Raw genomic sequence first — 21,552 nt, forward strand, 5'->3', positions numbered from 1 at the left:
GAATGAGCCATGTATCTTCCTGAATCTGTCACTGTGCAGGTTGGGAGAGGAGTGCACATGGAAATGGTAATTGGCTTTTCCAATCAGGAAATGCTAGTTTAACAGCTTGGATTTACACTTTTGATGACCATGGAGTTAAGTCTGTCTCAATTTCATGAGAATGAGAGAGGGATAATGTTTCACAAGAAATTTTAGGTACCATCTCCAGAAGAGGGAACAGATGCCAGGTCATCAAACCACAGGTGGCAATGTCATGACCCAGTCTTCCTCCTACTACACAGAACTAGTACCTTTTAGATTTATGATTCTCTGTGTCTGTATTTTCTATTTTGTTTCACCAGCAGGCTATAAGAGTGCACATTTGCCTATTTATTCTGCCCCAGAAACATATTGCTTCAGTAGTAGTGGCTTAGTGTACGTCGTAGGCAAATCTCTCATTATTTATTTCCTAGGTATTTCTTGGGCAATTTTTATGTATTTATTTGATGCAAACTTTGGAATTCTGACTAGAATTGCCTTATGTATATTTTTAACTTGGAAATATCTAAATTAAATAAACATATCTGAAAAAAAATCCTGGAGAAACTCAGCATTTTGTTTTTTAGCAAAAGGTTTTTATTTTCTTTGTTGTCCTCCATCTTTTCAGTTTTTGACCCTCAGCACTTTTCACAATACCAAAAGACAGTGGACACATGGCCCTGCTCTCCCCTACAGAGAACTCTTATCTTTAGGTACCCAAGATATCTAACAGCCTCTTGCTGTAGGCTTCTTTGAGTTTTTGAGTAGTACCAGCAGAGAAGTTAGAGGGAGAAGAGCTGGAAATGTGCAAATAAGCTGCCCTCGGGTATTGTGAGTTTTTTTTTTTTTTTGAATTTAAGGATGCCACACATCTCCATTTAGATTACTATAGGCAAATGAAATTGATTACAATTGGAAAGGAAATAATACAAGTAAAGATATTTTTTACAGATAATTTATAATATACCTAAAACTCTAGAAAATATGATAAATATATATTAGATTTAGTAAACATTTTAACCAAGTTTCTACATAGAAGATGACTATTCCAAAGCCTATTTTATACCTTTAAAAAGTGATCTGATAGGTAAATACAAGAGACCATAGTAATATATACAAGTATGGAATCAGTACGTTGTATACCTGACATTAATATAATGTTATATGTCAATTCTATCTCAGTTAAAAAAAATAAATACAAGAGACCATGGAAATGTATTCTTTCATGACTCAGATTCAGTCTGGTGCAGCTGTATGCAAGGAGATTACTACTATTTATTTCTGTGTGTGTTTTCATTTTCCTCTGTGTTTTACTTATGGACATTTAAAGCATGTGCTAAATGAAAAAGATTTTTTTTTGAAAAAAGATCTGATTTTATTGAGGTATATTAACAAAGACAATTGTAAGTGAAATTAAAGTCTTTACAAAATAAATTTGTAATACTTCTGTGAGGTAAATTTTTCTTGACTTAAATGTTAAGTGCTGAATCAGGATTAAGAAAATTAAAGAATTTATTTTTTCTTTCGATTTTTGGGAATGAATTTTATATCTGTTTTCTTCGTGACAGTCTCCTTAGATTGATGGACTTTTTATAGTTTATAACGTGTCTATGTCAAATGAGTGTTGACCAGTTAATTTTATCTTAATTGTGTTACATAGGATATTCAGAGACAGAAACTAATCATGTTTTTTTCTTTCCTTTTGTTCCTTTTTTCTTTTTTTCCTATGGCAGTGGGACTTCCCCTCTTGCATGCCTGAATGCAATGCTGCACACAAACTCCCGAGGTGAAGAAGGCATCTTCTATAAGGTTCCAGGTAGAATGGGAGTATATACTTTGAAGGTAAATATTTTTGTTAGGGAGTCATTTAAAAAGTAAAAACAGGAAGTGACTGCATATAAATAATAATTGCATTATAGAGACAGAATTCTGTTCTTGAAGAGCTCACTTTTAGGAAGAGGTAAAGTTTTCAACACCGTATCCAATTTTTTTTTAAATGTGTAACCATCTGTAGGTAGGTCAGAGAAATAACTTCATTTTTCATTCTTTGCTGTAGTATTATTTTGAAAGGATGAAATGAAGATGACTTCCAGTGACTTTTTAAAGGGCCTCACACCATTTAAATAATAATGAGTGTTACTGTGGAGCATACAACCTTGATCCTTTTTTTAAAAATTTTTAATTTTTTTATTGAAGCATGATTGATTTATGATATTGTTAGTTTCAATTATATAGCAAAATGATTCATGTGTACATTTTTTTTCCAGATCATTTTCCACCAGCCTTGATGCTTTATATTACTTTCTCATTTAATTTTCCATTACAATTCAGAGTTGTGGTTATTATTGCTTTATTAAAATGGAGAAAGCTGAAGTTTAGAGGATTGGGTTTTCTTGTCCATTGTTGGCCAGATAGTATCAAAACCAGAACATGAACCCAGATCTGACTGAATTCCCATGTTCTTTTACCATAAGAGGCTTGCTAATTTCTGATTTCTGCAGTGAAAAGGGACCTTGACTTATCAGTGTCCTTTCTGTTACAAGAAGGAAAAACAAATGATCTTGAGTAAAACAGGTAATTTATTAGTTCATATAACTAAAAATTCTAGGAAAGGTTAGCCTGAATTCAGGATCTCAAATGATTGCCATCAGGGATGGGTCTCTCTGCTTCCTTTGGGCTTCATTCTGAGGTAGGCTCTCTCCTCATCATACCTAACTTCAGTCCCAGCCCCCATTCTGCAAGCTGTAAGTGTGGAGAGAAAGTCTCAGGAACTGAAGCAGGAACCCTTTAGTTAGTTCTGATGTGGCTTAATTGGTTTGGCTTGGCCCATGTGCCTATATCTGAATGGTCGCCGTTGCCAATATATTGAATCTTCTGATTGACCACTTACTCTTTGGTTCATGATCACCCTTGATGTGAAGGTGTGGTTAAGCCCTCTCAAGCCAGATGAATTGAGGAGAGGGTTGTTTCCCAAAGGAAATCTGTCAGCAGAAGGAAAATTAATGTTTGGCTTGCAATGACTATGTCCATATGTATGTGGGACTCTGTCCCCTCTTAACTATGTAGCTTTAAGCTGTAGTCCTTGCTATGCTCAGTGGTTGTGTGTAGCCCACTAACATTAAAAAGATCAGACTTACCTATAATACTTTCTTTTAAAACACTTTGCTGAGCTTCATGAGGTTATAGGAATCTAGTCCCATATGGAGCTTTCTGTGTTTCTTTTAGGTTTTAGCTCTTCTAGACCTTCCATATTATTAATAATGTTTATTAAATGCCTACTCTGTACTGGACACTGTAGAGGCTATAGAGAAGGGTAAAACTATGGTCTCTGATCTCTTGAAGCTCACATTACTAAAATAATTGCAATTGCATACTGACAAAACATACTGTGTTGTAAAGTGCTGTGATAATGCAGGGAAATAAAGATTAATCTTGAATAAAGGGATCTAGAAGTTTTTGTTTGTTTTTATTTTTGTTTTTTTAAACTGAACTTGAGTTGAACTTTGGTAGATAAGTAATGGGAGGAAGGGCCTTCCAGCACAAGGGACTAGCTTAAGCAGAGGCACAGATAAATGGATTCAGAAGAGATTTGAAAGTAGAGTGAATTGGGGTGGTCAGACCATAATCTGTGTGTGAGGTAGTGTGGTAATGAGTCAGGATGGGTAAGTGTTAGGTGAAGAACAAACTGGAGGCTTTTGAAAACCTGACTGAGCAGAGAGAGAGAGGAGGATGGGAGGGTATGTTCTGAGGAAATGGCATAGGTTTTTCAGGAGAATAACAAGATCAAATCCATGTTTAGGACGATAATTCAAGTAGGATAGACTTAAGGGTAGAGCAGGAAAACTTGTCAAAAAGATAGTTGTGATTGTTCGGAAGCGATAATTGGCCTTAACTATGAGAGTGATGAAAGAGATGGAGGCAAGGACCATTAGAGAAAATGTAAACTGTTTGGAGTGAGTAAAAGAAGAGTGCAGTGATTCTAATATTTGGGGTGTGAGTAGATCCTGGAGGGGTCACAAGTTTAAGAAGATAGTTCTATTTGTATTTAAAATACTTGTTGAATTTACATGTCAAGAGGTCTGGTTGGCAAGTAACTCTATAATAAAGTTTCCTGGATTTTGAAGGAAAGAATAGGAAAATAAGGGATATATATTTTAAGAAAGTGTGTAACATAAGAAATGGTTCTGAGTGAAATGGCACTGAAGTATAAACATAAGTGGAATAAAAACAGTTCCTTATTAGACCAGTGGGTACTATCTTGGCTATAATGTCCTGAGTGCAAATTATAGGTAGGAGGTAATATGTCAGAATTGTTTTTTCTCTGATTATAAAAATTAAATTATATGGGAAAACAAAAAAATACATTGAGAGGAAAAAAGTATCATCCATAGTTTTATAACTTAGAAATAACATTCACTAATGTGTTTATATGTGTATATTTTGTATACTACATAAATAATAGTAGCTAATATTTGTTGAGCTCTTATCATATGCCAGGCACTATTCTAAGCATTTTACATTTACTAACTCATTTAATTTCAGAATGATCTCTTAAGGTAGGTACTATTACCCCATCTTATAGATAGGGAAACTGAGGCATGAGAGTTTAAGACTTTGACCAAGGCTGCATAATTAGGAGAAGGTAGATCCAGAATCCAAACCCAAAAGTCTTTTAATTTCCTAGTTCTTGATCTTGTAACTACCCTATTACATCTGTTACATACTGTGCTGATACAGGTATCCTTTCTGATGAGCATTCTCACTATCCAATGGAGAAACCAAAGATTCATGTGATTTCTTTTCTTTTCTTTTCTTTTTTTATTGATTCCTTTTGTATTGACTCATACTACTTACTAACCAATTTCCAGGAACCAATTAGATTGAAATAATGCACTGTCTCTTGCTATCCAGGTACTTAACTGAATTTGCAGTACGTAATGGTTCTTACATACACACAAATATATATAGTACATGGATGGTGGATGTACATACATTTTTTAAAGATTGTTATCATATAGTTTTTTTATCCTGAACATTTCATCATTTACTTGGACTTAATTATACCAAGTTTTTGTCTAATTTAATCCTCTATATTGTACCTGCATAAGATTGTCATGTATGATTTTTATCTTTGGGTATAGATGGAAACATCAGCTAATTTGACCCAAAGAAGAAAGATGACAGGAATTCAGAAAATATTGCTACTAAATCTTATAATACTAAAAATTAATCAGCACAAATAAGTCACAGCAATGCATATCAGAAATTTAATTCCTATTTGCTGAAATGATAATGATTAATCCTAATTGGATGCCTACATTTTCAGAAAGATGTGCCGGATGGGGTGAAAGAGCTATCAGAAGGTTCAGAAGAAAGCAGTGATGGTCAGTCAGATTCCCAGAGTTCTGAGAACAGCAGCAGCAGCAGTGATGGTGGCAGCAACAAGGAGGGAAAAAAGAGCAGGTGGAAAAGGAAAGGTAAATCCACCTGATCCCTCAATAAAGTACTGAATGCTGGAGGATAAATGCCCCTATTAGTCATTCTTCTTTTTCCAGACCCCGGGTCAGTCTCTTTCCCTTACCAGTTAGATCAGTACTGTTCAGTAGAGTTTCCTGCAGGGATGGAAATGTTTCGTATCTGTGCTGACCAGCTCAACACAGTAGCCAATAGCTACATGTGTCTACTAAGCACTTGAAACATAGCTAGTGCGACTCAGGAACTGAATTTTTAATTTTATTTTAGCTTAAATTTAAATAGCCACATGTAGCTAGTGGCCATCACATTGGACAGCATGACCCTAGGTTTTACTTTGGTTGATTTTTCAGTCCTTGGCCACCCATAGCCTTTTAAAGGATGCTCTTAATTTATTTACCTCTTTAATCCTCTCTTCTAAAATTTGAGCACTTAATTGCTCTAACAACTCTCCTTACTAGGAAAAGAATGCTTTTCATTTCTACTAGCAAAGACTAAATTTAGTCTGTTGGTCTTTGCTCTCATCGCCTGCTTGGTGTCTGCTTCATAGCTTACCCAAAAACTTTCTTTAGGGAATAACATCTTTGTTACTGCAGTTTCCCGGGGATGAATTTTCCACCTAAGGATACATTTTGTTACCTATTCTTGCTGATTATTTGTAGCTACTTGTCAAGAGTCTTTTTGAAGAGAGCAAATCGTTTTTACCCCAATGTTGATAATTTTAGCTGTACGTAGCAAAGCAGATTTTAAGCCAGCTCATGCTGTTGCGTTATAAGGACCAGTGTAGTGAGATTCCAGAGCAGAGTAGACATCCTAGAGTTTCCCTTGTTTCGGTGTCCTCTTAGGTTTGAGTTACAGGTGAACTATCTTTGGATCTAGAAGCTAGAATTATGTTTGTTGGAATACTTGACTTATTAATTTTAAGTCTCTGTAGAACTATTGATTTTGAACTATATCAGAAGAATCATCTGATTCATTACCATGTCTGTGTTACTGAGTGTGCTACTCCTGGAGAGAATTTAGATAATTGGTAGCATTATCTATGTTCTCTGATACAGCTACTACACATGCAATTTGGGTAAATTTTTTAACCAGAAGATTTTAGGTTTAAGATCACAACCACTTGGAGAGCAATCCAGACCTCATATGCTAAGAACAAATGGAATAAGGCAAGACAGAGTTGGGAACTGTGACCAATATTTTTAATATATATTTAAAGTAATCCCTGTCAGTAGTGGAAAGAGGTGTGTCCAGGACCATAAATTTCTCAGAGTCCACTGAAGACCCTTTTTTTTTTGAGGAATGGAGCCAAAAGTGTTAAGGGCTGTGTCTCTCCTCTGCTCCTCCCCAGTTGACATTTTTCTTCCTAAGTTTGGAAGTTGTTGATCTAAGATTAGGAACCAAGCATCAGACAAGGGAAACAGATTCATACTTTCTGGATGTGGCTGGAAACGGAAATCAGTATTAAAGGAGGTCAGACTAGTAAACTAGGAACAGAATCATGGTCTTAGAGATCTTTGCTTTTCATTTGCCACATAGGCTACACAGTAGCTGTTTTCTGAGTAGTGGCTGTAACATGGTTGTGAAAGGCTGTTTCTTAGAATTGTAGGTAAATGTATTGTGATGCAGAAGGATCTAAGAAATAACCGAACTCCCTTGTCAGTAGCTTAGTGGATAGATAACCTTGCCCCACACCCAGCACAATAGTAGAAGATACTAATAGCAAGGTAATAGAATTTTCAAAATTATGATCCAGATAAATTATTTTTGAGCTACCTCTGATTCCTTCCTCTTCTAGAAATTGTCACAATATTAAATACTTATCCTCAGTTTACGTTGAGATGTTCAGTAAAGATCTTTTCTAATTGTAACCTATTAAACTGAGAATAGGCGGGCCACACGTGGAGTTTGGAAGTGGAGATGAGAGGTGCGCATGATGCATGGAAGTCACATTTACTCTTGCAACTCTAATATTAAGAAACGGATAAATGCTGAGCTAGCAATAATGAAGAATGATTTAGTTCTCATAGGTTGTGCTTCTCTCATTCATGGGTCGTACATATGGCATAAGCATAGAAACGTAACATTCTAGGTTTGTAGTAAATATTTATGAATGCTTTTGTAATCCAGTGCAAATCAAAGTGGAAAACATGCAGTTAGCAGTGAAAGGAGCAGCATACTGCAGAGCAGTTCTAAATCAGTTGCAGTTATTAATAAAGGAAAACGAACTAAGTGTGCCTATTCCTTGTTCTTATTTAGGGCTTTTTCTCTCAGTCTGACATCACTTTATTTCAAATGCTTTGTAAGACAGGAAGAACACTGAGATAGTATCAAAACCCACTTCCTTTTATGTACAAAAATAAAGAGCTCTGACAGCACAACCGATACTTCTAGTTGAAAATCGATAGAAACTCTTGATGTAGGTCTACCTTTCGGCCAGATAGGAACAAAGAACAGAACTTTGAAATCCAGTCCAATATTAAAACTAGCTTATTGATTTCTGTGTAAGGTAGAAGAACTCAGAATTCTGTAGTTTTGGTTCCTAATTTTCAGACAGGAAACAATGTTCAGAGAAGAGCTTTATGGAATTCCAAGCCAAGGTAAGATGGAACAACACCAGAAAAAATGTTTAAAACTTTTTCTGTTGCCTTTTTTTTGTAGGATTGTAGCCAAGTGAAGCTCTGCCTTTTCCCTAAAATATAAACACTACAACATGAAGCAACTCAGAAGTATTATTTTTATCTTCTGATAAGGTTTTGTTAAATTTTGGTCTGCTTTAAAAATGTCTTAAAAATTAATTATGTGAAATTACACTTTTTCACCTGTAAGAAATTATCAGTTCTTTCCAGGAACATGATCTAGTGTTAACTTTACTGCTTATTCAGATATTTGATACATAGTATGCTTGAAGTTACTTAAAATACCATAGACCTGTCTGCCTTCTAACATCATTTATATATATGTTTTAAGTTACTGAATAGGGGTGATTATGTGTAGAAATGTCTCCTTTAAAAAGTATCCTGGAGAGAAAAATGCCTTTGGCAGTGTTAACTGATGTGCGGAGAAACCTTTGGGAGAGAGTTTCTCTTCTCTCTGGGGTGGTTGGTGTCTTAGTTGGAGGTTTTAGCTTTGTTAGATATTAAAGACAGCTATACTATTAGGATCTGGATAGGTAGGGTACCCAGGAGCAGGGGAAGGGTTCAGGTATGGACTCTTCATCTTTGATTAGGGGGCTGTTTGAATATAATTAGGAGCCATGGCCTGCCCAGTTAGGAGTGGACTGCACTTGGTGTGGAAAGAAAGGACTTAGAACTAAAAAACGGTCTGTTACTTCTGGAAATGAAATTCCTCTAAAGAAAGATGATTGTGAAAATAAAAACTCCCTTAGTAGAAGGATTGCCATTTTTTGGACAATTAAAACACTTCATGGAACTTAAGTTGTAAACCTGTCTTTCAATTATTAGTCCTTCAACTAGATAAAGCTCAGTTTGAATTTTTTGATGTTACTGCTTCATTATTTCTGAGTCACTTCAGAGGGGCCCATTAATTGTCTTCAGGAGAAAATAAAACACTAAGAGATTATTTACTGAAGCTTTAAATTTAAATGCATCTAATGTGGATCGTCCATACCCTTTGACCTTGTTTAAAATAATAAGCATTTGTTGATATGGAAAATTCTCAGTGCTATAAAAGTAGTACCTTCTCAGTGGATGATACATAAATATCCAACAGCCTGAAATTACCCCAGTGAACTATGTAGAATTGGCTCTAATGAGTGAGCCTCAAGTTCCAAAACTTGTTTCAAATATTTTTCTGAAAACACTTAATTTTGAGTTTAAAAAGATTTCTCTGGTAGGTTGCTGTTTGGTTTTTGAGTGTGGCATTTTTGGTTTTTTGGTCTCTCTTCTTTTAATGGAGGTACTAGGGGTTGAACACCAAGACCTCGTGCATCCTAGGCACACACTCTACCACTGAGCTATACCTCATCTCCCATTTTTGTTTATTTAAATCGAATAATGAGTGCTGATCTTTTGATCAGAACTTGTTACTGTTTAGCTACATCTATATATTTATATGAAAGCAAGTTTTTTCTTTTTCTAATCAGGTACTAAATGTGTTCTTAAATGAGTGCTTTTAATCTGTTGAGCAGTCTGCATTGGAGGACAAGTAGTTTAGGATATAATCTTGAGCATTTTTGTTAAGGCCATTAGTTTATTTGCAAAACCAAATAAACATCTCTCTTTAAACTACATGTTACCCTTACTCTTTCTCCAGTACATCCTATTTGCCAGGTATGTGGGAAATTTGAATAAGGTGTGGCCCCCACCCATTTCTTGAGGTATAGAACAATAAGCAGATAATTAGCAGATAACTTAATAAGTAGTATGTTTTTATATTTATCATCTGTGGCAGCATTAGAGAAGGGAGTAGTTAACTTTACCTGGATTACTAAGTGTTGTATGAACTCTAGAAATTTTAATATACTGTTCTTCCCTTGAGAGTATAATCTCTAGGGAAGAGAGGCTATATCATGGAAAGAAAATATATATAAAGGCAAGAAGGTGGAAGTGTATGTATAGTATTCTCAAGAAGCTATAGGAGGTTAAGTTTGGCTCGAAGAGGGGATTTGTGGAACGAGAGAAGGGGGAGAAGTTGGGATCAGACTGTTCATGATTAGTGGTAGCTTCCATTATTTATAGGTGATTGGTGTGCAGTTAGATATGTAGTGTGGATTAGAAAATGGCAACACTGCTGATTGGACCAAATGTTCACAGTGACATATCAAGAGGAACAAGATTTTTGTTTATAGACCCTGTTCTGTTTGTTTCATCCTATTGTCCATTTAGTATCTTGGTTAACATACTAGCTTCTTTATTTGTTTTTCTGCTCACTAGTATTCACGTTAGTTCAATTTATTTCTAATCACCGATGCGTAGGTTAAAAGAATTCATTTCCATTCTACTGTTGAAAGTCATTTGTTGTGGGCAGTGTATTTCCTTGGTGCAGGATGACAGTTTTATTTGAATTAAGAAGTAAAACTGGTAATACAGAAATGTGACAGATTATTTTTCTCTAAGGGCCACTTTGTAAGAAAAGATTATATACAGGGACTTGATACAGCTAAAATGCACCTTTAATGTTCATTTCTCAAATAATGTCTTATTTTTAATATCTTTATCCTTTTTAAGATATAACCCTAGGAAATCTTGGTTGCTCATTTTGTAACTGTGTGGCCCTGTTCCCATGCCTTCCCACACACCCCCTGCCCCATCCCCACCTCCCTACTAGCCGTTTACTCGGAAACTATTCATCAGGAAGGAAACCTCCCAACACATGGTAGACCTATACTTATGTAAAATACAATAAAAATGGCCCAGCAGTGTCAACTTTTTATGAAAGTCTCTAAATGCTTAGTCTCCCTTTTGTACTCATTTTCATTGTTAGTCATTTAGATCATCTTTTATGCAAAGCATTTTCCAGTCTTTGCCATTTTTCTATGGATTGTCGTCTTCTAGTGGCTTTTTGAATATAAGCCATGCAAATAACTTCTTATTCTGTGTGGCCTGTCTTTTCACTCTCTGCAACATAACTTTTGATGAACACAGTTTCCTAACTTTAGTATAATTTAATACATCCTTAAGAAAATCCATTTCCCACTGACATGAAAGTAGTTTCTTCTGGGCCGTAAAACACTCCTTCACAAATTTAAAGAAATATAAATCTATAATGTCTGCTCTTAGATCCCAATGAAATTAAACTAGGAATCGGTAGCAGAAAGATAACTGGAAGATCCCAAATATGTGGAGGTTAAGCACATGCTTCTAAATAACTCATGTCAAAGAAGAAATCTTGAGAAATTTTAACATATTTTGAACTAAATGAAAATACAACTTAATAAAATCTGTGGTATGCAGTGAAAGCAGTGCTTAGAGGGAAATTTACAGCATTGAATGCATCTATTAGAAAAGAAGAAAGAAGTAATCTGAGCTTCCACCTTAGGAAATTAGAAAAAGAAGAGCAAATTAAACCCAGCGAAAGCAGAAGAAAAGAAACAAGAATTAGAGTAGAAATCAATGAAATTGAAAATAAGGTATCAGTAGAGAAAATCAATGAAACCAAAAGCTGGTCCTTTGAAAAGATAATAAAATTACTAAGCCTCTCCCCAGGCTAAGAGAAAAAGGAGACAGAAATTACAAATTTCAGAAACGAGAGGCCATCACTACAGATCCCATGGGTCTTAAAAGGGTGATAAAGGAATATTTTGAACAGTTTTGTGCCCACAGGTTTGATAATCTAGATGAAATGGATCAATTTCTTGACAAAATCTGTCAAAAATCACGTAAGAATAGACAGTCTGAGTAGGCCTGTATCAATTAATGAAATTGAATCAACAATTATTTCCAAAGCAGAAAGCACCAAGCCCAGATTGATTCACTGATGAATTCTTTTAAACATTTGAAGAAGAAACTATACAAATTCTCTGTAATCTCTTTCAGAGGATAGAGGCAGAGGGAATACTTCCCAGCTCATTCATGAATCCAGCAAGCCCCTAATACCAAAACCAGACAAAGACATTACAGGAAAAGAAAACGACAGAGCAATGTCTCTCATGAACATAGGTGCAGAAATTCTCAACATAGTATTAGCAAGTCAAATTCAATGATGGACAAAAAGATTTATGCATCACTACCAAATGGGATTTATCTCAGATATGCAGGAATGGTTTAACCTTAAAAGATCAATTAATGTAAACCATCACATCAACAGGCTAAAAATAATGTCGCATGATCATATCAACAGATGTAGTAAATGCATTGATAAAATCCAACACCCATTCATGATAAAAACTCCCAGTAAACAAAAGTTTCTTCTATGTGTGTATGCCTGCCTGTATATGCGTTTCAATGAAACATTTACTCTTACATGTTTTACATTTAGATTTCCAAACCACCTGGGATATTTTTGGATTATGTGAGAAAAGGATCATGGGTTTTTTTCCCGCCTATGTGGCTATCCAAATGATCCAGCAGCATTTTTGAGAAGACTGTTCTGTCCTGCACTTCAGTGTCCCCTATATCATAAGTCAGTTGACCACACATACATTTATGGGCCAGTTTCTGGACTCTGTTATGTTCCATTGTCATTTTTTTTCTGCCCGTGAGCCAGGACCACCCTGTTTTAATTACTGTAGCTTTATAATTAGGTTTGATATCTAATAGTTTTTCTATTTTGTTTTTCAAGATTTTTTTTTTGTCTCTTTTGGCTCGTCTCATTTCCATGTAAATTTTAGAATCAGCTGGTCAGTTTTCACATGCACTCTCTCTCATTAACCTGCCAGAATTTTGGTTGAGATTGCATTAAATCTGTATGTCAGTCTGAGTTCTGTTGGGTGTTTACATCATTAAACCTTTCAATCTGTGAAAGTGGTGCTACTGTGTTTTCTGCAGTTTTCTTAATTTCTTTCATTAATGTTATAATTTTCTTTATATGGGTCTTATACTTTTTTAAATTAGATTTATTCCTTGACATTTTTTATTCTATTACAAATGGATTTTACATTTTTTCATTTCATAATTGTTTATTGCTGATATGTAAAAATACATATAGTTAGTTTTTATGAATCGATTGTTAGTGTTTGTAAAGGGGCTAGAATTCTATCCAGTTTGTAAGCTAACAAGTTAGTCTTACACTGGTTCATGCATGTTGACAGAAGATACAAGACTCCTGAATCAGAGAAGAAGGACTATCACTCACAGCATAGCAAGCAGTATGAACATTAGCATATTTGTTGTGTTGGTTCCTCTTTATCCTCCCAGGGTTGATGAGATAATGGACCCAGGTACATGGAACTCATGCAGTGAGTCTGTATCTTAGCCAAGGAACACTGAGATTGAGGGATTCAGTTAATGCCTCCCTCCCTCCCTTTCTGTTTTATTGAGATATCATTGATATACAGCAGTATATAAGTTTAAGATATATGGTATATTGATTTGACTTTAATACATCATGAAATGATTACCACATTAAGTTTAGTCAACATCCATCGTCTCATAGATATAAAAATTAAAGGACTAGAAAATTTTTTCTTTGTGATGAGAACTCTTAGGATGTACTCTCTTAACAGACTTTATAACATAAAACAGCAGTGTTAATTGTATTTATCACATTGTATATTTGTATCCCTAGTACTTATTTATATTATAAATAGAAGTCTGTATCTGTTCACTGCCTTCATCTGATTCCCCTTACCCCAGCCTCTCCACCTCTGGTAAGCACAAACCTGATCTTTTCTTTTTAATGAGTTTGTTTTTGAAGTATAATTGACCTATAACACTATATTAGCCTGGTACACAACATAGTGGTTCAGTATTTCTATACATTTCAAAATGATCACCATGGTAAGTCTGTTGTCCTCTGTCACCATACAAAGATATTACATCATTATTGACTATATTCCCCGCACTGTACGTTACACACCCCTGTGACTTATTTTGTTGCAAAGTGTATACCTCTTAATCTGCCTCACCTATTTCTCTTTTCCCTTCACTACCTTCCCTTCTGGCAACCACCTGTTTGTTCTCTATATCTATGATTCTGTTTCTGTTTAGTTATATTTGTTCATTTGCTTTGTTTTTTAGATTTCACACATGAGTGAAATCATACAGTAATTTTCTTTTGACTTATTACATTTAGCATTAATACTCTCTGCATCCATCATTGTTGCCACAAATGACAAGACTTCATTCTTTTTTTATGGCTGAGTAATATTCTTGTGTGTGTGTGTGTGTGTGTGTGTGTGTGTACACATGTACACATATACATACCACATCTTCTTTATCCATTATCTGTTTATGTGCACTTAGGCTGCTTCCATATCTTGACTATTGTAAATAATGCAATGAACATGAACATAGGGGGGCATGTATCTTTTCTAATTAGTGTTTTTGTTTTCTTTGAGTAAGTACCCAGGAGTGGAATTGCTGGATTAGATGCTAGTTCTGCTTTTAATTTTTTTGAGGAATCTTCATACTGTTTTTCCATAGTGACTGCACCAGTTTACATTCCCACCAGCAGTACATTTGAGGGTTCCCTTTTCTTTACATCCTTGGCAGTACTTGTTATTTGTTGTCTTTTGATGATAACTGTTCTGACAGGTGTGAGGTAATATCTTATTATGGTTTTGATTTGCATTTCTCTGATAACTAATGATGTTAAGCATCTTTTCACATGCCTGTTGGCCAACTGTTATGTCATTTTTCAGTGCTTTTAATTAGTAAATGGAAGCAAGGCTGATTTGTCTGGGAGGAGTTGCTGCCTTCTCTCATGGTTCCTCACGGTTAATACAACCCAGGTGAAGAGCATTCAAGGACTTGCATTCCTGGCATACCCAGCAAGTACTTTTAGAAACACTGATGCGCATAGTGGATTGCCTCTGCCAACATTGATACTGTATCCAGCAACATTGCTAAATTATTATTTTTTTTTAGTCTAATGGTTTACAAATAGGTTTATTATTAGGACTATCTACATATACAAGAGTGACATAGAACTGGTAGCATCAGTCATCCTTTTCATTCTCTATAGTTATAAGGTAAAGTTTTGAATATTATGCCATTTTAAGAATGGTGCTGACCAGTGGTAGGTTATTGTAGACATTCTTTATTAGATGAAGTTACTTCCTTTCTGTTTGTAGTCTGCTAAGAAGTTTTATAATGAACAAATGTTGAATTTTATCAGTTGCTTTTCCTCATCTATTATTTCAGTATATTATATTTTTTCTTTTATTCTGTTAATGTGGTGAACTATGTTGGTTTTATATATTAAATGGTAAAACCATCTCATATTTCTAAGATAAACCAATTATGATATATGAGTTTTGTTTCTTTTGGGGTTTGGGGTTTTTTTTTCTTTAAACACTTTATTTTTTATTTTTTTGTTTGTTTTTTTGGGGGGGACTAGGTTTATTTATTTATTTGTTTAACTGGAGGTACTGGGGATTGAACCCCAGGACCTTATGCATGCTAAGCAGTGTACTCTACCACTGAGCTATACCCTCTCCCAATTATGATCATTATTAATCCTATATGTCACTAGATTCAGTTTGCTAATATTTTGTGTTTGACTTCTTTGTTTTGTTGATGAGAAAGAATAGGCAGTGTCCCCTCACTCCCCCCCCCAAATAATGTCCTTATCAAAATTTGGTATCATGAAACAGATTGGTAAGTTTTTCCTGGTGTTTGGTTCTCTGAAAGTATTTATATAAGATTGTTGGTTTGTTTCCTTAAAAGATTTAGAAGAATTCACTGGTGGAAACCAGCTGGACCAGAAAATTTCTTTGTGTGGTGATATTTTACTTATAATTAGATCTTAACATAAATGTGGTAAAATATACAGATCGTTAAGTCCTCAGTTCACATACACATATGGGAATGTGAGTTAGAATAAGTGAAAGTAATCAATACAATTCACTGACTTAGAGGAAAACTCTGGCAAGAGTATATTAAAAATATTTTGTATCAGAATTTGAGTTATAGCCAAAGCAGTTATCAGGAAACAATTTATAGCGTTGAATCAATAAAAATAAAATAAGCATAGAACTAAATAAGCTAGGAAAAAAAGACTAACAAACCAATAGAAAGCTGAAGAAAGAATTAATAAAAATAAAATGGAAATTACTGAATGAGAAAAGAGAAAAATAGTAGAAACAGTTGGTTTTAAAATAAAATAGACAAACTTCACTAACCTAACTTTTTTTTTTAAGAGTCACAAATTCGGGTTGAAATAAATACCAAAACAAAACACTTAGACTACAAGACTTTTCCACAATTCTTTAAAAACTTAAATGAAATGGGATAATTTTCTAGGAAAATAGAATGTACAAATATTGAACCTGATGGAGATAGAAAGTCTAAACAATAAACTTCCAAACAAGCAGAGCTATGGAAGAGCTCGTCTTCAAAAGAGCACCATACACACCTAAATGGGTTTTCAGGAGACTTCAGCCAAATGTTTAATGATGAAACACTCTTAATGTTTTAAAAACTATTACAGAGCAGGGAAAATATTGTCCAGAAACAGAATCTTTTTGGAAACGAATTTTCAAAACTTTCCAGAGTACAGAGCTGTCTTGTGAATATTGAAGCAAAATCTTAAATAAAAGATTTAGTGTATAGAATTCAACTGTACATTAAAAATTATATGTCATAAGCAAATGGGGTTTTTGGATTATATGACTCACTACTGGGAAATCCATTATTATTCACCGTATTAATAGAGCTAATGTGTAAAATCGTATTTCATCTCTATACTTGCTGATAAGGTCTTTGAGTAAATTGAGTACTCAAACCCAGAATTGATAGATAACTTTAACATGATAACTTAGTTGAAAAACACTAGCAGCTTACTCCATAGCTAGAACAAAGAACAGGGTGCCTGCTATCTCAATTCTTATAAAACATGATGTTAAAGGTGTTTACTTAATACAAGTAAGCAAGGGAAAGGAGGTGGAACAATAAGCAACAAGAAAAAGGGAAAACTACCTCTGTATAGATGATACGATTATGTATCTGACAAACTCAAAAGAGTCAACGGAGATAAAAACTGATTAAAGAAGGGAATTGAGTAAAGTGGTAGGATGTTAGTAAAATTAATGCATAGCAACTAGCCATCACATATATAGATAAAAGTCAGTGAAAAAAGAGAACATATTCATAATAGCTACATCAGTAGCAACAAAAACTCTGAGCATGACCTTTGTAAGATCTGTGCAAAGGACCTAAAACAACTGAATAGCCAAAAAGATGAAAATTCATTTGTCTTTCACACCGTGTTCCAGGATAATTTCTAAACAAATTAAGAGATATAATATGTAGAACATGAAATTAAGTCCTAGAGGAAAGCATGCATGAATTCCTTTTAAAACCTGAAAGTATTAAAACTTTTCTAACTGCTGTTTCTGGAAGCATATGTTTTTATCCTTTGACTTAGCAAACCCACCTCTAAGAATCAGTTCACGGATAACACTGTCAACAATACAAAATAACATAGCTTAAGATTAGTGCTTAAGAACAGTGTAGACTTGAACATGCATCAGAATCACCTGGAGAGCTTATTATGCAGATTCCTGAACCTCAACTTCAAAGTTTCTGGTTCAGTAGGTATGGGCTGGGATCTAGTAATTTGCATTTCCATCTGATTTTAGATAATGATGGTGGTGTTCTTGGTACAGCACCTTAGAAACCACTGGTTAAAATACTGCAATGATAAGAGCAAAATAGTAGAAGTAACTAAAATGCTCATCAGAGTCCAGTTGAAGAAATTATGGTACATCTGCAAAGTGGAATTTTATGTAGCTATTGAAAGGAATGTAGAAGATCCCTATGTTCTGTTCCCCAGGATATATTAATTATATTTAAAGAATAAAGGTGCTGGACAATTGAATACATGATTTTTTTTGTTTAAAGAAATGATTAAACATATTAAAAAATATATATATACTATGTTTTCACCAAAACAAAAATACAAATAAAAAGCAATAGAAGGCTGAAAAGTAATATAAATGACTTCCTATAAGGGAAAGGAAGTAATAAAGTGGTGCAGACAGGGGAGGGAGCTAGACTTATACCAAAGTAACTTCTTTTTATAGCTTTGCATAATTAAAACAACTAAATACTTAAAATGTCCTTTTGGGAGGGAATGGGGTACTAGCTCAGTGGTAGAGCACATGATTAGCATGCACGAAGTCCTGGGTTCAATCCCCAGTATCTCCATTAAAAAAAAAAAGTACTTTCTAGAAATATACAACTTAAAGCAAACTCAAGTATATGTCAAGTTTGTGGCATAATGACATAGATAAGTTGCTTTGGAATATATTTTAGGTGTAGGAGACCAGACACAAATCTTAAACTGCCTTCAGTAATTATATTGAAATTGTATATGAAATCAGATCTATAATAGAAAACAAATTAATAATTACAGTAATACTATTAGAAACCAGGTTAGCTGGGAAGAAGAAAAATGATAGAAATACAAATTCTGAGAAGTGAAATGACACTCCTATAATCGTAAACTCCTATTTAGTGTCTGTGCATGAATTTATTTAACTTTCTTCTTCAAAAAAGCTGCTTTTCTTGTTCAGATCGTTGAGAAGTTTTAGAACCAGTGGTAACCGAGTAGCATTAAGCACCCCTAGTGTGCAGTGCATGGTCTTTTAATATCATTTTAAATTAAAAAATATCAGGGCTCCGTGGATAAGTGGGTGATCCAAGTGTGGGCAAAAAAAATTATGCAAGATTTGCTTAGGACTCTCTTTCTGTGCCAAATAGCAAGGGAGCATTACTGGGACCGTGTCCCAAAGATGGTTTACAGCTTGAAGGAGCTCCCGCTACCCACAAAGGGGACAGTTTGAGTGCCAAATTTGTAATAATTGCTTTGATTCAAACATTTCAAATATGTAGACACCTATTATGAGTTGATAATGATACTTAAAAAAATCTGATTTAAGTGCTGTATTAGTTTTCTGAGGCTGCTGTAGCAAATTACCACAAACTGGCTACCTTAAAACAACAGAAATTTATCTATTTTCTCACAGTTCTAGAGGCCAGAAGTCTGAAGTCAGGGTGTCAGCAGGGCCATACTCCCTACACAGGCTCTGGGGAGAAATCTGTTCTTTGTATTTTCTAGCTTCTGGTGGTTGCTGACATATTTGCCTTGTGACCACATCCTCCAGTCTCTGCCTCTGTCTTCACGTGGCCTTCTCTGTGTCTGTCTTGTGTCTAAGGACACTTATCATTAAATTAAGACCCCCTGGGGTAATCTAGGATGATCTTCTCATCTCAAGATCCTTAACTACATCTGCCAAGACTCCCTTTCCAAATAAAGCAACATACCCAGGTTCTGGGGACTAGGACATGAACATGACTTTTGGGGGCCACTACTCAGCCCACTACAAGTACTTACTCTGAAAATTTACCAAGTTCAAATTTTGGTTGTGCTCCTTACTAGCTATGTCCTTTGACAGGCTAATTAAATTTTCAGGTATATAAAGTTTAGATAATATCACAATATGCAAATATGTATATTTAATATTTATGTATAAATATATGTCTCTGAAAATCTTTTCATAATTTTATTTGCATAGAAAAATGTCAGTAAAGAGCCTACCCAACTGTATTATTTAGTTATCTCAGAGGGTAGAATTAGAGGAGATTGGGTGGGGTAGAAAGAGAAGTTGTACCCACCTTAGAGGGTAGTTATAAGAAGTCAATGAAATTCTGTTCAGCTGAACCTAGCACAGCATTAGGCACATAGACGATGTAATTCCTGGTTTCTCTAATAAAATTGTGTCTTGAAGACAATGTAGATACTAAAAGAAATGACAAGAGATGAGTTTCTCAGCATGTATTAAAATCTTGTTTGCTGTCTGTCATTGTGAACCTTTAATATTTGGAAGTTAGAGCAAAGTTTAAGTTGCATAGAAATTATGAGACCAGTACTTAAGGTTGTCATTTCTGGGAGATCTTCCTCATTGGTGGGTCTTAGAATTTTCTTGATTTATTTCAATTGGCTTTGAGATTCATTTGTGGTTTCATTTGCTAGAAAGGGCTTTTGCCTTAAACGGAAGCATTTCAGTTTGCTCTGGTAATTACATATAGCTTTATTGTCTCTTTTCTAGGCTGCAAAGTAGAATTCTTATCTTCTATAATGAGGTCATTTTGGTTTGTTTTATATTTGTTTTCAGACAGTATTTAGAGCAGGGGAGGAAATGTATATTCTCAGATTTCTGCAAATAATTAAGAAGAAAGTAAACATAGTTAAATATTAATAGTTTTTAACTTTATTTTCATAATATCCCTTTAAAAAACATTGGTCATATAAAAAAGACAGATAATAGCAAATGTTGACATGGTTGTGGAGAAATTAGAACCCTATTCATTTCTGGTGGAATTGTAAAAATGGTGCAGCCATCTTGGAAATCAATTTAGTTGTTCCTCAAAAAGTTTAAACTTGGAGTTAGTGCAAAACCCAGCAATTTCACTTTTAGATGTGAACCCAGGAGAATTGAAAACATATGTCCAACACAAAATCCTTCTAATGAGTGTTCATATTATTTTTCATAATGGCCAAGAAGAGTAAACAACCCAAATGTCCATCAACTAGTGAATTAAAAAATGTGGCATATGCATATAATAGAATATTATTTGATGATTAAAAAGGGATAAAGAATTGGTACATGCTGTAAAATACATAAATCTTTAAAACATGCTAAGTGAAAAAAGCCTGTCACAAAAGAGCACATATTGTATGATTACATTTATATGAGATGTCTGGAACAGGCAAATGCATAGAGACAAAAGGTAGATTAGTGATTGCCTAGGACTAGGGGAATGGGTGAGAGGAAAGAGAAGTGACAGCTAACCAGTACAGGGTTTTTCAGTGGGTGATGAAAATTGATTGTGATGATGTTTGCACAACTTTGCAAATATATTAAAAAGCCATTGAATTTTACACTTTAGGCAAATTGTATGGTATGTAAATTATATCCCAGTAAAGCTGTTATTTTAAAAAATGGGTCAGCATCTAAGTGTACCAAGGATATGATTTCTTTTTGTTGCTCAACCATCTCAAGAATTATCCAGCTCCATTTTTGTATGTTATGATGAAACCTTTTTTTTTAATGCCACACTATTGTATGTCTGTCCTTTCCCATATATAAACTGTATTATAGGGGTTGGGATAAAAAGCTGAGGTTAAGTGATAGGTCACCTTCTTAATATTGTCTACAGTTGTCCTCCATAAATGTTACCTACTGTGCATTCCTTTCTTAGAACATCTAAGTGTCCATTGAAATGCTGTATTCCAAAATTTGTATATTCCAATGAACCACGTTTCTACATTTTCATGTCAAGTAGCCTTCTACCTGCAAACTTTATATGATATCTTAAAGCTTGTTAACCATACTGCAAAATGCCATTTTTGCTGTCCAGGCCTTTTCAGTCCAGCTACTATGAAAGGAGAAGGCATTAGTGTACACGGACTTTTCAAGAGTCTTCACTAGCAGTA

The 21,552-nt window shown here is 34.6% G+C and overlaps 1 protein-coding gene across 3 annotated transcripts in view; it reads left to right on the forward strand.

Moving 5' to 3' along the window:
* ASXL2 (ASXL transcriptional regulator 2) overlaps positions 1–21,552 on the forward strand; it is a 114,668-nt gene that overhangs the window by 60,970 nt on the left and 32,146 nt on the right. For all 3 annotated transcript variants that reach the window (XM_015242131.3, XM_072938079.1, XM_072938080.1), the window contains exons 3-4: positions 1,752–1,860; positions 5,345–5,495. In XM_015242131.3, coding sequence (XP_015097617.2) covers positions 1,752–1,860; positions 5,345–5,495 — 260 coding nt within the window. The remainder of the gene's footprint in view (positions 1–1,751; positions 1,861–5,344; positions 5,496–21,552) is intronic.

This window comes from Vicugna pacos, chromosome 15 (genome assembly GCF_048564905.1).
Source record: "Vicugna pacos chromosome 15, VicPac4, whole genome shotgun sequence".
NCBI classification, from domain to species: domain Eukaryota; kingdom Metazoa; phylum Chordata; class Mammalia; order Artiodactyla; family Camelidae; genus Vicugna; species Vicugna pacos.